Below are 14,586 nucleotides of genomic sequence, written 5' to 3'. Positions count from 1 at the left end.
GGGTGCTGCACTTCAGGAAGGATGTGGAGAAGCTGGAGAGAGTCCAAAGGAGGGCTACGCACATGACCAGAGGGCAGGAGAGGTCATACGAGGAGAAGCTGAAAGACATGGGACTGGTCAGCCTGCAGAAAAGACTCAGAGGGGACTTGGTGGCAACCTATATTAGTGGCATACATCAGGGCCTGGGGGAGCATCTGTTCACCAAGGCATCCTAGGGGGAAGACAAGAAACAGTGGATACAAACTGCTTGAAGATTGCTTCAGATTGGACGTATGGGAGATATTTTGTTACAATATGAGGGCGGAGGGTCTGCAACAGACTTCCCCCTGAAGTGGTACAATCACCTACCCTGGAGATCTTCAAACAATGAGTTGACGCCCACCTTGCAGTCTTTCCTGCCCAAGCACAGGGGGGCTGGGCCCGATGATCTTGTGACATCCCTTCCAGCAACTAACATCTATGAATCTATGAAACCTGGTATCAAACATCCTTTTACATTTTAAATGAAAAAAACCGCCAAGGCCTGATTTAAAAAAAAAAAAAAAAATTGATGAAATTGAATGTGCTGATAGAAAATGTGTTGTACAGAACTGTTCAGACAACTGTTCTTAAAAAATGCCACCAAAAAAACTTTGCCTTGCCTCTTCCTTGCTTGCCCTATTTGAAAACCTCAGTGTCAATAGGATACAATTAAACTCCTGGCAAATTTCCCCTCCCTCCAGTCTCTTCTCAACTTTCGTGTGGTCATGTCTCCCGGGAGAAGAGGGAAGGATGGAAGGAAGCAGCTTTTCCTCATGGCTGTAGAGAAAAGCCTGAGGCGCCATGGTCACCACTGCAGGACGTTTTGGGGATGTGTGCGCACGGATGAGTTTGTAGTTACTATGGAGTGGGTTCCATCCATCCATGTATCACTGTATCATCTGTTCGTGTCTGTGTCTAGCTATGATTATGTATGTGTACCTGTCTGTGGTTGCAGACTGGATTATATCTTATCGGTCTGCTACCGTACGTGCGTGCGGATCTCGGGACCGTACCTATGGCTGGATCTGCGCCCAGTATCTGGGCGAACAGGCGGAGTCCCTAGTAACAGGCAGGCCCCGCGACGAGCTGGGACTGGCTGCCCACGGTTTTAAAGCCCCCTCCTGGTTTCGGAGACAGGTTTGGCGGCGCGGGGCGGAGCGGAGGGCGAGGCCGCCGGGGGGCGGTTCGCGGCTTTGGGCCGGGGCCGCGCGTGACTGCGAGGCCGGCGGCGCGGCTCCTCCCCCCGTGGCCGCGGCGCTGCTCCCCTCCCGCAGGCCCCGCCGGGCGGAGCGCGAGGGAAGCCGCTCGCCGCCGCCTCGCGGCCTTCCCGCGGCCCTAGGAGCGCCGGAGGCGCGGGTGAGTGCTGGGGGACGGGCCTCGTCTTCGCCGCCAGCCGGGTTCGCCGCGCGGCCTGCGGCCTCCTGCCAACTCGAGCGCCGCTGCCGGGCCCGGGTGGTGGGCGCCGCCAGGCCGAGGCCTTCCGCACGCGGGCGGGCGGGGAGGGGGCGTAGCAGGGCCGCTCTGGGCCGGGCCTGGTGCGGGGCGAGGGCGGTTGCCTGGGGCTGCCCGGAGCGCGGGCGCAGGGGGAGGGCAGCAGGTGCTCAGCCGGGCCCAGCGCCGCCGCCGGGGCGGGGAACCCCCGCGGGCTGGAGCCGGGCCCGGCCGCCCCGGCGCAGAGGAGGCCCCGCGTCACGGTTGCGGGGGCCGCCCCTCACGTCCTGCCTGCCTGGGGCTACCGCCAGCCCCGCACCGGGGGCGGCCGGGCGGTGGACTTTGCCTGGCCGGGCGGTGGACTTTGCCTGGCCGGGCCTGGCTTTGTGGCTCGGCCCTGCCGTGCGCGCCACCAGCGGGCGGACCCCGCGTCTCGGCCTTTCATCCCGGGGCGGGGTGGTACTGGCCTTCAGGCCGCGCTTGTCTTGTTTTTTCCTACCTGATTTGATTACGAGGTTTGGAGCTTGAGCCCCTTCGCTGGGGGCCTGTTTCAAGCCTTTGTTGCAGTTTTGGTGTCCGGGGGAGGCTGGCTCTGAAGGACACAGCTTACAAAGTTGATGCAACTTGATTTAGGGACTCTCAACCTTTTGTCTTTTTAGGTGCAGGGCATCTCAGCTCTGAGTTTTCCCTGGGGTCTTTTGATTACAGAAGAGGGGAGCATTTCTGTTGCAAAGTTGGCAAGAACTGTAGCTAGGGGTTTCTGTGTGAGATCTCTGGGTTTATTTTGTAAGGCACGTTTGTAATCCTAACCGTGCTAATGTTGGGTGGCACCTTACAACACCCTTGAAAGGGTCTCAAGGCACAGGAGGGTGCTACAGATCCCTGGCTGAGAATCAGTGGATTAATTGGACCTTGGATAATAGATAGGCACACAGGACATGGCTCTAATAAGGAACTAATAAAGGAACTCTTAGATCTTGGCCAGTTATGCAGTGTGTTTATTGGATCGGTAAATAGCGCCACTTGCCATGTATGCCTGCTCGTGCCTCTAAACAATTTTCTTTATGAACATACAATTTTCTGTATATTTGAAATGCCACCGCAACATGTCATTTAAAAGGCAAATGTTTTGAAATCTTCGTTCTATAATTCTGGTCCTTTTGTTTAGAAATGGTATTCCCCTTTTTTTACTTAGCATTTCCAAATCTTTAAATTTTCTAAAATAACAAGTAAAGATTCCCTTTCCAAGGTCTGTCTCGCTAAATTTGTCTTTCATGCCTTTTCTGAATGGGTACTAATTGAGAGAGAGGTCCATTTTCTTTTATAGAAAGATTTTTCTGTGACTGCAGAAATGCTCAACTCTTGGGGAAATGACACTTTTGCTTGGGAAGGTGATATAAAAATAATTGTTATTCTTCAGGTAATACTTATCCGAGAAACTAGCTTACAAAGATATAGCAGGTTAGGAAGTGCCATTCCACTCCTGCCTCCCAAGTTCTAGTTTTCACTAAAAATAGTAATAGATTAAAGCTTTCATCAGTGTCTCTGGGGAAGAAGATTCCACTAAAGTAGAGCATACTAACTCTTTTGTCATTTGAAAAAAAACAAACAAAACTGGTCATGGTTAATGTCTTGTAAAATCTCGAGTGACACAAATGTAGAAGATGAGTATATACTTATGAGTTGCTGCTTTTTTTTTTTTTTTAGGTGAAGACTGCAAAAGCCCTGGTCTGACTGAAGGGAAAATTTCACTGTACTAGATTTACTCTGGCTTGAACACTTAAAAGCTATTTTTGGATACTTTTTAATTAAAGCAAAAATCAACTTTTATAAAACATGGCAGATGTGGATCCAGACACGTTGCTTGAATGGCTGCAAATGGGGCAAGGGGATGAAAGGGATATGCAACTAATAGCACTGGAACAGCTATGCATGCTGCTTTTGATGTCAGACAACGTGGATCGTTGTTTTGAAACGTAAGTATGGTTCCTTTTTTTGTTGGGAAGAGTAGGGACTTTTTTATCCATTGCCTAGATTGTGTCAATTTTATTTAACCACTTCTCCTTATTAAGTTTATACAAAATTAGACGTAAACGAGAACCTTTTGCAACTCTTGAAAATGTGCAGAACAAAACCTTTAGATCTTTGTTCAGACCATACCACCATAATATCATGACTTCCTTTGCAAAATGAATGTGTCATGCTAAGAAGTGTGACACGTTGAATAGCTGATCCTGGTGCGTCTTGGCTGATTCATTTCTAAAAGGCCTCTTGCAAGTTTAAAAAAAAAATATTGCTGTTCTCTTTTGTCAAGAGGAATTAAATTATTTAATTAAATTATTTTGACTTTTTTAACCCTAAAATTCAGTTTTTTATTTATATTAAAATGCCTGAATCACTGAAGGTTTTTTTTTCCTTGCTCTAAGACATAGTAGCACTTGCTTTGAACTTTGCAAGCCAAAAAAATTAACATAACTGGCTTTGTCGCTTAGGATTGTTACCTGAGTATCAGTGGCTTATAACAACTTATTATAATAACATTACCCTCTGTAAGCGCCAAGTAAGGGTTTTGGAGGGTAGGCATTTTGATCTTAAAGAAAAAAATAAGTAAAAATCGAGCCTTTAAAACTGAACTTGGTGGGTGTGTCCGGATGAGCACTGCTGTGAAGAAGTGGGGTGGGCAGGTGTGGCCGGGCCTGGGATCTGTTCCCCGCATGCCTCTGTGATAACCACTGGTTCCACAGGCTAGGGTACTTGGGGAGCAGATTGTGGCTCTGCCCCCAGGCCCATGCTGTCACTGCCCTGGGATCCTGTGGTCTCCATAGAGAGTGGCTGGGACCCGCAGGTACGGCCAGGTGAGCAGAGGGCTGCAACTGGGAGTGGGATGGGCAGGATCTTGGGGCGGTGACACTGTGGGCCATAGAATCAGTGCCCATCACAGGGCCATGCAGGTGGTGGATTGTGACTGCACTGGGCTTTGACTGTGTGCTATCACTGCCCCAAGATCCTGGCCTTGCCTGCCTGTCCTGCTTCTTTATGCCACTCTGCACCCATCCTATCTGCCTGGCCATGTACCCTGCCTACATGGGCCCCAGCCCCCCACCAGTGCATGTGGGGCAGACTGGCCATGGTGCCTGGGTAGCAGGGTCAGGTCAGGTGGTAGCATGTGGAAGGAGCTGTAGCTGCCAGGACTGCTGGGAAGTAAGTCTGGCTGCTGTGCTGCTCCAGCCATGCTGCAGGCTTGGGGGTGGTGGGACTAGCTGCATGTGATGGGCCAGGTGGCGCTGAGGGACTTGGTGTTGGCCAGATGAAACCCCTTGGCTGGCTGGATTTGGCCTACCCCGGCCTAATGTGCTGTGTTGTGGCAAGGTTTTTGACTTTCTGTTCTGCTTTCCCATTTTGGTCTCTCCCTTTTCCTTCTGGCCTTATGTTTCCTTTTTTTCCCTTAATCATACCAACCTTTGATTTGCTGGAGTATTGTTTACTGAATCATGCCATCACAGTTAAACTAAGGACTGTGGGTACATATACACACCATTGCCAGAGTGTTGTTGTTGTTTTTTTTTTTAAGTCATGTGTATTTGACCAGTCGTAGTGCATGTCCTGTGTACTAGAAACGTTTGTAAGGATATGTGACTTCTCTGGAGTTTAGATGAAATAGTAACTGGGAATTAGAAATTGCTATTGTAATAAAAGTGTATGTTACACATTGCTTTAGAAATTAGATCTGGTGCTCCTTGGCATGGAGAGCTTAGAATTTATAAATATCATTATGGGTGGATATTTGTGATGAGGAGATGAACTCTCTGATCCTTTCCCGTCTGTTTGTTTGGATTTTTCTGGTACCTGTGCTCTTAGGCTGTAAAAAGAACTCAGGAAATCAGTCTAACCTTGTCTCTGTTAATCAGGGTTTGAGTACATAATTAAAGAACTTTTGATGGCAGGGCTGTCCAACTGGCAGCCTGTGGGCTGTCTATGGACTCCAGGGGCTTAACCTACGGCCCCTGGGCTCCTCCAGATCCAGGTGCCATTTCACCATTGTTCTTTTGCTTTCCAAGTCTGTGGCTCCATTCCCATTGTATGCTTAAAGATGAGGGCTGAATAGGAACTTGTTAAACATAGTGTTTGTGAACATTTTTCTTCTGCATTTGATAAAGCAAACATTATTATCTTAGTAAAAGCTGAACACTGATTACAAAAGACTTTGGTCCCTTTACATGTTAGATGCTGTTTTGTAAAAGCTTGTATAGTAAACACTTGTAAGGTTGCAATGTTGCTTTTATTTATTTATTTTAACCATCATAATTTGGGTAAAATGGGAACCACTTACCATTTTCAGTTTTACCATTTGCCAGTAGTTTTGAGACTGTGTGTTCCACAGAACCCTGGTTCCACAGGAAGTCAAAGGGTTCCACAAAGAGATTGAGGGTAATGGAGTGGGTACCACCATTGCTGGGCCAGCTCGCTTGGCTCCACAGATAGGGCTTCCATGGTAGAAGAAGTGATATGAAAGGATTCTGTGACTAAGAAGTTTGAAAACTACTGTCTTATGTAGTGGAGGGCATTGGTTGGTTGGTTTCACTATATGGCTTGTTGTTTTGTTTTTTTTTTTTTTTTTTAACTGTTTGCCTCTTATGGAGACTTGAGAGAGGAGAAAATATAAGTAGAATAATATGTTTGTAAAATTGCACAAATTGTATGGCTTCTGAAGTAGGTGGGAAATTTAGTCTTGGGAGTTTACTTTTATTTAACTTTTTAATAGAGTAGATTTCCAATTTACTTTGTTTCTTCAGGGGCCTGCTTTAGAGCACTGTTATGTCTTGAAAAGAGTTACTGAAATCTGTTGCAAACTGGCTAACTCATTGGCTATCTTAGCCACATGAGGAGAGCATGATAAATCTAATTCTTGATAGTATTTCTAGAGTTTATTTTTAGTAATATTTTGAAAGAAATTGTCTGGCCTAACTACGGATTAGCATTGGACACATCTGTTACCAAACATTTTTCAGTGACTAATCTTTAAAATGGTTTCAGATTGCTCCATTTGTAATGTAGACATAGCCTTTTTTGACCCTTTAGGAAAATGTCTTGGTAAACATTTAAAAGTGTGTTTTCCTGCTGTACAGCAAAATTGGGAGAGGCCAAGGTTGTAGTATATTGCACAGCTGTTGCATTTCAAGACCTTTGATCTGTGAAGAAATTCTTGTTTTCAGTGCTAATGGTGATTGGTTAGGAAACTTTGGTCTGTGGAATTTAGCAACTGAAATTCAGAATACTTTGTTCCATCTGTGAGAGAATCTTTCTCAGATTTGTTTTTTATGGGAAAATTTTGGGTTTTTATTTTGTTTAAAAAAACCCCCATAAAGCATAGTCGTCTTTGTGATACAAACCAAGTGAGTCACAGTTTTAATGAAGTACGACTAATGATCACCAGTTTCATTTGGTGGTTACTGGGAAATCTGAGAAACCAAGATATTTAAAAAAATTAATAACATGAATGCGTAACCTGTTCTACATGAGAACATTTGTAGATTGTTTTCAGGAACATATTTTACCCTTAGTCAAGGAAAACACCAATTATTTTCACTTACAAGTGTTGGATATATTTATGATGCTTCTTTTCATTAGCATATATGGTGAAGATGGATTCAAAGCCTTTTATTTCATTGCAATACTCTAGGAATTGGCTAGTTCTAGACATTTTTAAACGTTATTGAAAATGAATTGTTCAAAATATGTCCTTTTCAGGAAGATGGTATAAATGGACCATCCCAAATTTCTGCCCAGGGTCAGAAAGATGGGGAACAAACAAGCAAAAATGAATGATGTAATGCATGCGGAGTTCTAGTGGTGTTGCAGAAGCTTACAGGGTGTGAGACCTGTAAAAGGTTATGATGCCAGGCAATCTAATTTTGATGCTGTTGGCTCAGGTTTTTGCATACTGTATCTGACAAAATTGTCTTTATAGTGTTCCTAACCTGTTTCTGTTTATCGGCAGTATAGTCATTTTCTAATGAGGATGATTCGGAGAAAAGTGGACTCTTAGTCACTTAGCACTTGGATGCCTAGGACTTTAACCAGTAGCAACAACCTTAGTAGCTCAATTTCATAATACTTAGAATGATTTAAAACTGAATTATAGTTTTTATTCAATGGCTGTATTGGAGTACAAGTACTAAGATAATCAGAAATATTAAGTGCTATGTCTAACTCCAGAGATAAGATTGACTAAACAGTGAGTATATGGGTTATCACTAGTCTTAAAGCTCTGTGTTGTAGAGGTATTATTAAAATGACAGACAAAATAGTTTGAGCATTTGAATAGTTGGGTTGATTTGAAATCCCGGTTGATCTAGTTGGACTGTTAAGAATTTTAAAAGTAAAGTCTTGGATTCTTTTTAGAAGTCTTTTCATTGGATTCTCGCCTTGTTTTCATATGTTTGGTGCAAGAAATCTGGAATGCAGTAGATCCTGGGCTTTGTTCCACATTCTGATTTTTCTTGATAAATAAATCATCGGTAACAAAGAGAGGAGTGTTTGTTAGGCCATAGTTCTACATTTTCCCCCTTTATAAACACAAATGATAAGACAAACCTGCAGGTACTTGGTGGTGAAAACATAATGTATCTGTCTGGGCAAAATGTGCTGGGAAATTGACAATTAAAATAGGATTTTTACAGATATCCCCCAGTAGTATAAGGGAATGTTCCATGAGCTAGGACAGAATATACAATTAATTCAAATTCAGCATCTTTTTGCTGTAGTTTGTATGATCATAGGGCTGGAAAGGACTTCCCAAGTTCATCTAGTCCAACCCCACTAAGCAGAAATGTTTGTCTCAACCAGGGGTGACCAGTCTTCGATATGGGTGCCAGAAGTAGTACAGGCAGTCTCTTGGTCTGGCACACAGGAGACTGGGGAGGAGACGGGACAAGAAGCAGAAAGCAAAGCAGCAAATTTAGGTGGGGAACATAGGGAAGAAAGCAAAGCAGCAGATCAGGCAGAGGGAGGGTGATCAGAGTGGCAGTTGGAGAGAGCGCACAGCTAATTTCTGGTATGCCTGCCAAAAAAGCTGGCCCCCCGTTTGTCTAAACCATCCCAGATGCCTTTTTGCCCAACTTGCACTTAAAAATGTTCAGTGATAGAGATGCCACAATCCAGATTTCTCTCTAGGTGACCTGTATGAGACTTCTGTGTGTACTCACATCTTTATTATTTACTAAGGCTGTGAACTCTTAACTTATCAAGTAGTTAAATGAAAGTTGCTGACACAGTTTAGAAGCTGAGAAATTATATGAGGCCACCTTGGGAGTAGACACCATGATTCTAAACTGTCCAATAGAAATGTTGTCTGTCTATCTGTATTGCCTTTCAGGCTGAATAGGCTTTGGCTATCTTGCTTTGAACCACTAAACCACATTTTCCGCCCCCCCCTCCCCCCCCCGGTGCATTTTCAGAAAGGGAAAAGCTATGTATGTGTATTTGCTTTGTGTTCCCACCAAATGTGAGGTAAAATCCTGTGAAGTTAAGGTGGTTTGTAACTTTAATGTGACTCTTTGTGAAGGTTAGGGCTTTCCTCATCCTAATTACTCATGTTAAAAGTATGAACTCTGTTCACTAGGATTTTTCCTTGTTTAGTTTGTGTTGAGTAGCATAGAGTGGGAATTTTTCTTTTCTTTTCTAGTAAAGATGAGACTGCAGAGACAGGGCTAGAACCCAGGATTTCTAATTTCTAGTGTGTAATGTTTGTATGCGTGTTTCAGGGAATGTTATGGTTGTTTGACAGATTTTTTTTAAGCTTGGGTTTTTAAAAACAACTCTTTCACTTTTTTAAAATGTGAAAATAGCCCATAATAGCTGTATAATATCTAAATGAAATATAATCTATTTTTTGGTGCTTCATCCTATAATACAGGTTTATATAGTGATTTTACAGAGAAGGCAGAATAACTTCTCATATTTATGGCATAGGTGTTGATCCTATGCATTACTACTTGAATTTGTGCTAGAACATGTTTAGTTTGCTCCTGGTACTCATGATTATGCAAGTAAAACTTGTGGATTGGCAGAGTAAGCTATTTTAAGTATTTCAGAGTATGTAAAACAGAAAAATGCAGGAGACTTCATTTTCCTGTTTCCTGTTCCTAGAACCTTAAGCATTAAAAAAGTAAGGTGTTGGGTTTTGTGTTTTGTTTTTTTTTCTTTTTTCTTTTTCTTTTTGTGCTTTTATGATGCAGTACTGTATTTATGTTGCAGCAAGTCAGTTGTCATTACTGTTGTTTAGATCTCAGAGAGCAGTGGTCAGACTGGTGAAAGTAACAAAGATTTTGCTGTACTGGCCTTCTAAGTTTTTCCTAAAATTGAGCCTGAATCGATCTTCCAGGAGATCATGTAACTTCTGTTTGGTTTCTCCTGTATGAAATAGCGGTATAATCTATAATGCTATACAGAGACAACCTGAGCAGGGTGTGGGGCCTGGAGCAAATCGGCCTGTGTGGGACTCCACCCTCAGACACGAGGAAGCTGGTGGCAGATTCAGCCAGGTGGGGAGTGCCGAACGGCTGGGAGGGTGGCGGCAGTGTGGAGTTCGTGCACCCAAGCTACCTGGCTCCATAGAACCCTGCAAAATGTGGGGCCCAGGGCAGTTGCCCCAATTCTACACCCCCCCCCCGGTCGGCCCTGATGCCATACTTTCTCACATACAACTTGCACATTTTCCAGGAACCAGCTGGTGGAAACTGTAGTGCATGTTATATGTGAGAAATATGGTAAAAGCAGTTTCATCCTTGGGTGAAAAATAAAGTAAAATCTGCATGTGGCTCACAGGGGGAATAATTGGATGTACAAACAGATGGGGGAATGACTAGTTAGGCTGCAGTACTGCCAAGGAGGACCCTGGGTATTACAGTCTACTATAAGTTGAATTTGAGCCAACTGTGTTCTTGTTGCAAAAAACCCCAACAGTATTTTAGATTGTATTAACTGAAGTGTCACTTGCCAATCAAGGGAAGTGATTCTTCTGCTCTAATCAGCACTGGTGAGGCTTCATTTGGGGTACTAAGTTCAGTTCTGGGCCCCAGAGTTCAAGAAAGATGCAGCCAGATTGGAAAGAGCCCAGTACAGAGTGACAAAAATTACTTATAGGCTCAGAAAATGTGACTTATGAGGAAAGGCTGACAGAGCTAAGGTTTCTTATCTTGGAGAAGAGAAGACTGAAAGAGATTTTGATAACAGTTTTTAAGTACCTGAAGGGATGAGACTGGGCATAAAGAGGGATGGAGATGGGCTTTTCCAGTGGCTGTAGGGAACAGAACTAGAAGTAATAACCTCAAGCAGCAGCAGACAGAATTTAGGCTGGAGTTTAGGAAGAACTTTCTGACCGTGGTCAGCCATTGGAACAGGCTATGCAGAGAAGTTTTGGAATCTCTCTTTTTGTAACAAAGTACATGGCTTAGGGGCTGGAGCCCTGCTGCTACAGGGGTTAGAGGGTAATAACGTGCTTGCTTAGGAGCACTGCGTTGGCTGACGGGGTGACTGGGAAATTTAAAAAAACTCTCAGGGAGAGTAGCAAAAGGCAGGGGGAAAGCTATGGTGCCAAGGGAGAAGCATAGAGTTCAGGTTGCCCACTTGGGGTCTAAGGAAGCACCACAGGTTTTGGGTTATCCATTTGTTGTTTGTATGTTTCATTGTTTACGTTGGTTTTTGTGGGGACAGGTTTGCCCCAGGAAAAATAAATTTAGTGAAAGGAGTGACAGCCCACTATACCAGGGTGGGCAAAATATGGCCTGCAGGCCAGATGTGGCCCACCGAGTGACTCTGTCTGTGACTCTGCACTGTGTCAGGTGCCTCTCTGGCCCAGGTGCAAGGGGCACCCTGAGCTGTGGTGCATGCAGCCAGTCCTGCAGCCCTCAGGCATGGAGGTGCTGCTTTGTGTGGAGTGCAACCCACCTTATCCCTGCATGTGGTCCTTGGGCATGCCAGGAGCTGTAGTGTGCTGAACCAAGTGGTGGGGTGGGGGTGTCATGGTAGGGACAGTGCAGGGGCCAGACTTGGCTTCCTGGCAGCCCTTGCTCTCCAGCTACCTTTGCCAGTCTTTCTGCCACTGTATGGGCACCCTCACCCATCTGTCCCTCATCCACTGCAGGGGGCACTAGATAGAGTGGGTGGGATCTCCATGGTCCTCTGCCCAGGATCCCTGCAAGCAAGGTATGCTAACCTGGGTGGATGGCATGGGGCTGCAGGGGAGGAGGGTGGTGAATGGCATCCAGGACAGGGCCAGGGCTGGGACCAGGATCATGGGATGTTGACAGTGTAGGTGCAGGCTTGGGAGCAGAGCCCTCCCTCGTGCCAAGCAGTGTAAACAAGCATGACTGGAGGATGGGAGCGGTGGTGCACTGAGACTGGGTCCCCTTCCATGACCCTCAGCTCACCAAAAATCCTTAAGTGGCCCTCCAGTCCAAATAATTGCACATCCCTGTGCTACATTGTCCTTTGAAATTTTCAAGAGCAGGTTATTGGCTGGGTTAGTTTAGTTAGGGCTGATTCTGCCTTGAGCAGGGGCTAGACTGGATGACCTCGTGAAGTCCTTTTCAGCCGCAGTTTCCTACAATCCTATGATCCTATCATTTTTGGTATAGCAGTAAGCTGAGGTGTGTTGCGAGTCTGGTATTGACTCACTGAATCACTCTTGCATGGATATGCACCCTTTTAATTTTAGGAAAGCAGTGGAAGATGGCTATTTGTTGAATGGTACTGGACTGTTTTGCTGCAATAAACTGATGGGTTTTGAGATGTAATTTTAGTTTAATTAGCTGACTGCAGTATTTGAAACCTCAGCTTCTCATTCATTCCTATTCATATAGAGCTTCTGCTAGTACATCCTCAGGGTGTGGTGATTTATTCCTCAGGTCGTTTGTCTGCTCATTAGCAGTGTAGTGATCACAGGTTGATTTGAGGTACTTGGTTTTGGTTCCAGTTTGTAGTTGTAGGATGGGTTTTTCCACATCGGGTTGAGCAGAATCATGAGGGTGTCTATTATATTTGCAGTTTTACACAAATGCACTAAACTTGAAGCTTTTTAATAGTACTCTGTTAAAGATTATTTAGTTTGAATTGAGGTGTTGCTTAGTGATAAAGTAAATTAGCAGTTTGTCCATTTTTCCAAATTATGCTAAAATTATTTATTTTTGATGTTGAAATAAAAGGGACTAAAACTAAAAGTATACTGTTACTGTGTTCTTATACTGTTCCTTTGCTAATATTTTGCAGTATTTTGTAAGTGGGAGAGCATATATGAATTGCCTAAGCCTCTGGTAATTAGACTGTATCTAGCTTTCTGTTCGACTATTTACTTTTCACTGCTAAAAATATTGTTAAAACATTGTGAAAATATTGTTTTGTGTATTCTTCCGTTTTGGAAACCACAGATATATTGGTCGCTATGAACCTAAAGGGATGGTTCTATTTTCCATACTTAATCTAGAAATAGATATCTTCAGACAGTGATAAAATTATTTCAGTGTGAATAGCAGAGCTCCTTTCTAACTGCAGAATATAAAATTATTTACATCCATTAGGCATATTTTAGTGAGTGATAAAATGCAATTGCTAATAAGAGTGCTACAATAAAAATAAATGGAACAAATCAACCTACCAAGCTTTTTAAAAGCTTTAACTGTTCAGTTTTTAACAACGTAACATAATTTTAAAGGGCAAAAAAACCTGTACTGGAAACCTGTTCAGAGGGGCACATAAGTCAGAAGCAAAAGGTTCTTGGTGGGTACTCTTGTGCTTCTGGATCTTAGGGGACTTGACACTTCAGGCTAAGCTTTGCTGTTCATGTGTGGAAGAAAAGCCCTACCACAGCAGAAGAATTCAAGGAGGAATTTCTGTGAGGGGATCTTTTAGAGCATGTTTTCTTTTCCACTGGCTTTCCTCTGGGAGGGTCAGATCTGGCTCTTGGTAACTTGTTGTTTAAATTAAATTAGTCCCTTGAGAGGGAGAACTAATGTAACAAAAATATGTACCTAAAACCCTGCATTTAGGACTGGAAGCAACCACCTGGGCCACCGAATTCTGTTCCCAGCATTCGCAGACAGGTGTAGGATAATCATTTAGTCTAAAAGTATGTGTGCGCACTAGCTTGTCTACACAGAAACCCACTATAAAACACCCCAACTATCTCTTGTTTGTTACAGTGTCAGCTGGCTTCTAAAAATTCTGAGCCCCATGAAATTACTGCTTAATGCATTGTTTTGAAAAATAGCTTAATTTTAGTTATTTTGCTCAGACTTGTACTTTTTAAAAAGTATTCTAATATTATAAAAGCCTTCTGTCTGTCTGTCCATAATCATAATGCTTTATTTGCACTCTGGCTGACTGAAACAGAGGTGGTAGTGGCGGCACAGGGTGGGGAAACAGGATTGAGACATTGCCGGGGTGGGGATGAGGCCACTGATGCGGGCCTTGGCCTGACCCCCCCCCCCATTGCTGCCTGCAGGGTTGTTATGGGCTACTGTGGCAGCAGTGAGGGGGGGAGAAGCCAGCCTGCCATGGCGGTGGGGGGGGAGCAGCAGACCTGACATGATGTGACAATGGTAGAGGGAAGGGGAGGGGAGGAGTACGCCTCCCCCTTGCCTCAAGCCAGGGTCTACTTCTCGCTCACTTCTCCGGCCCCCCCCCCCCCCCCCCCCGCTGCATTGGCTTGGGCCCACAGCTCTTTCCCCCACCCCCACCCCCCAGCCATGGGCTGGCTTCTCCCCACCCGCGGGCCCAATCCTCCTCTACACACCCCGCACCTGGCCTTGTCTCGCTGCTCCCCTTCCTCCGCTGCTGTGGCGTGGAGTTGGGGAGTGGGCCCGGATCTCAAGCAGCAGGAGGGAAGGAGGGAGTGGTGGTCTGTCGCGCCTGCTCCTCCGCCACTGTCATTCTTGACAGGTAGTTGGCTAGTAGTATTATAAGAGCAGAGCTTTTTGGTCATCTTTAGAATCAAAACTGTTCTTTAACGGATATTTATTAGAAATTTTATTTTGTAGCTTCTGTAGTAACATGCAAACCTCTTAAATAGCAAGTATTTGCAATTTTAATAGATTTAGGTACTTTCAAGTCTGATCATAATAGTATAATTTATTTGTC

General features: G+C 44.5%; 1 protein-coding gene across 6 annotated transcripts in view; it reads left to right on the top strand.

The window, feature by feature from the left end:
* The first annotated feature begins 1,201 nt into the window (after positions 1-1,201).
* HECTD1 (HECT domain E3 ubiquitin protein ligase 1) overlaps positions 1,202-14,586 on the top strand; it is a 91,184-nt gene continuing 77,799 nt past the window's right edge. For 3 of the 6 annotated variants that reach the window (XM_090033557.1, XM_090033558.1, XM_090033554.1), the window contains exons 1-2: positions 1,204-1,377; positions 3,160-3,428. In XM_090033557.1, coding sequence (XP_089889683.1) covers positions 3,289-3,428 — 140 coding nt within the window. In that variant the 5' untranslated portion in view covers positions 1,204-1,377; positions 3,160-3,288. Of the gene's footprint in view, positions 1,378-3,159; positions 3,429-14,586 lie in introns of all 6 variants that reach the window. The other 3 variants (XM_090033555.1, XM_090033552.1, XM_090033556.1) reach the window with 2 other exon arrangements.

This window comes from Crocodylus siamensis, chromosome 2 (assembly GCF_052110815.1).
Source record: "Crocodylus siamensis isolate JL-2025a chromosome 2, ASM5211081v1, whole genome shotgun sequence".
Taxonomy (NCBI): Eukaryota; Metazoa; Chordata; order Crocodylia; family Crocodylidae; genus Crocodylus; species Crocodylus siamensis.
Note: the sequence above shows the minus strand (reverse complement) of the source record. Positions and strands in the feature narration are given on the sequence as shown.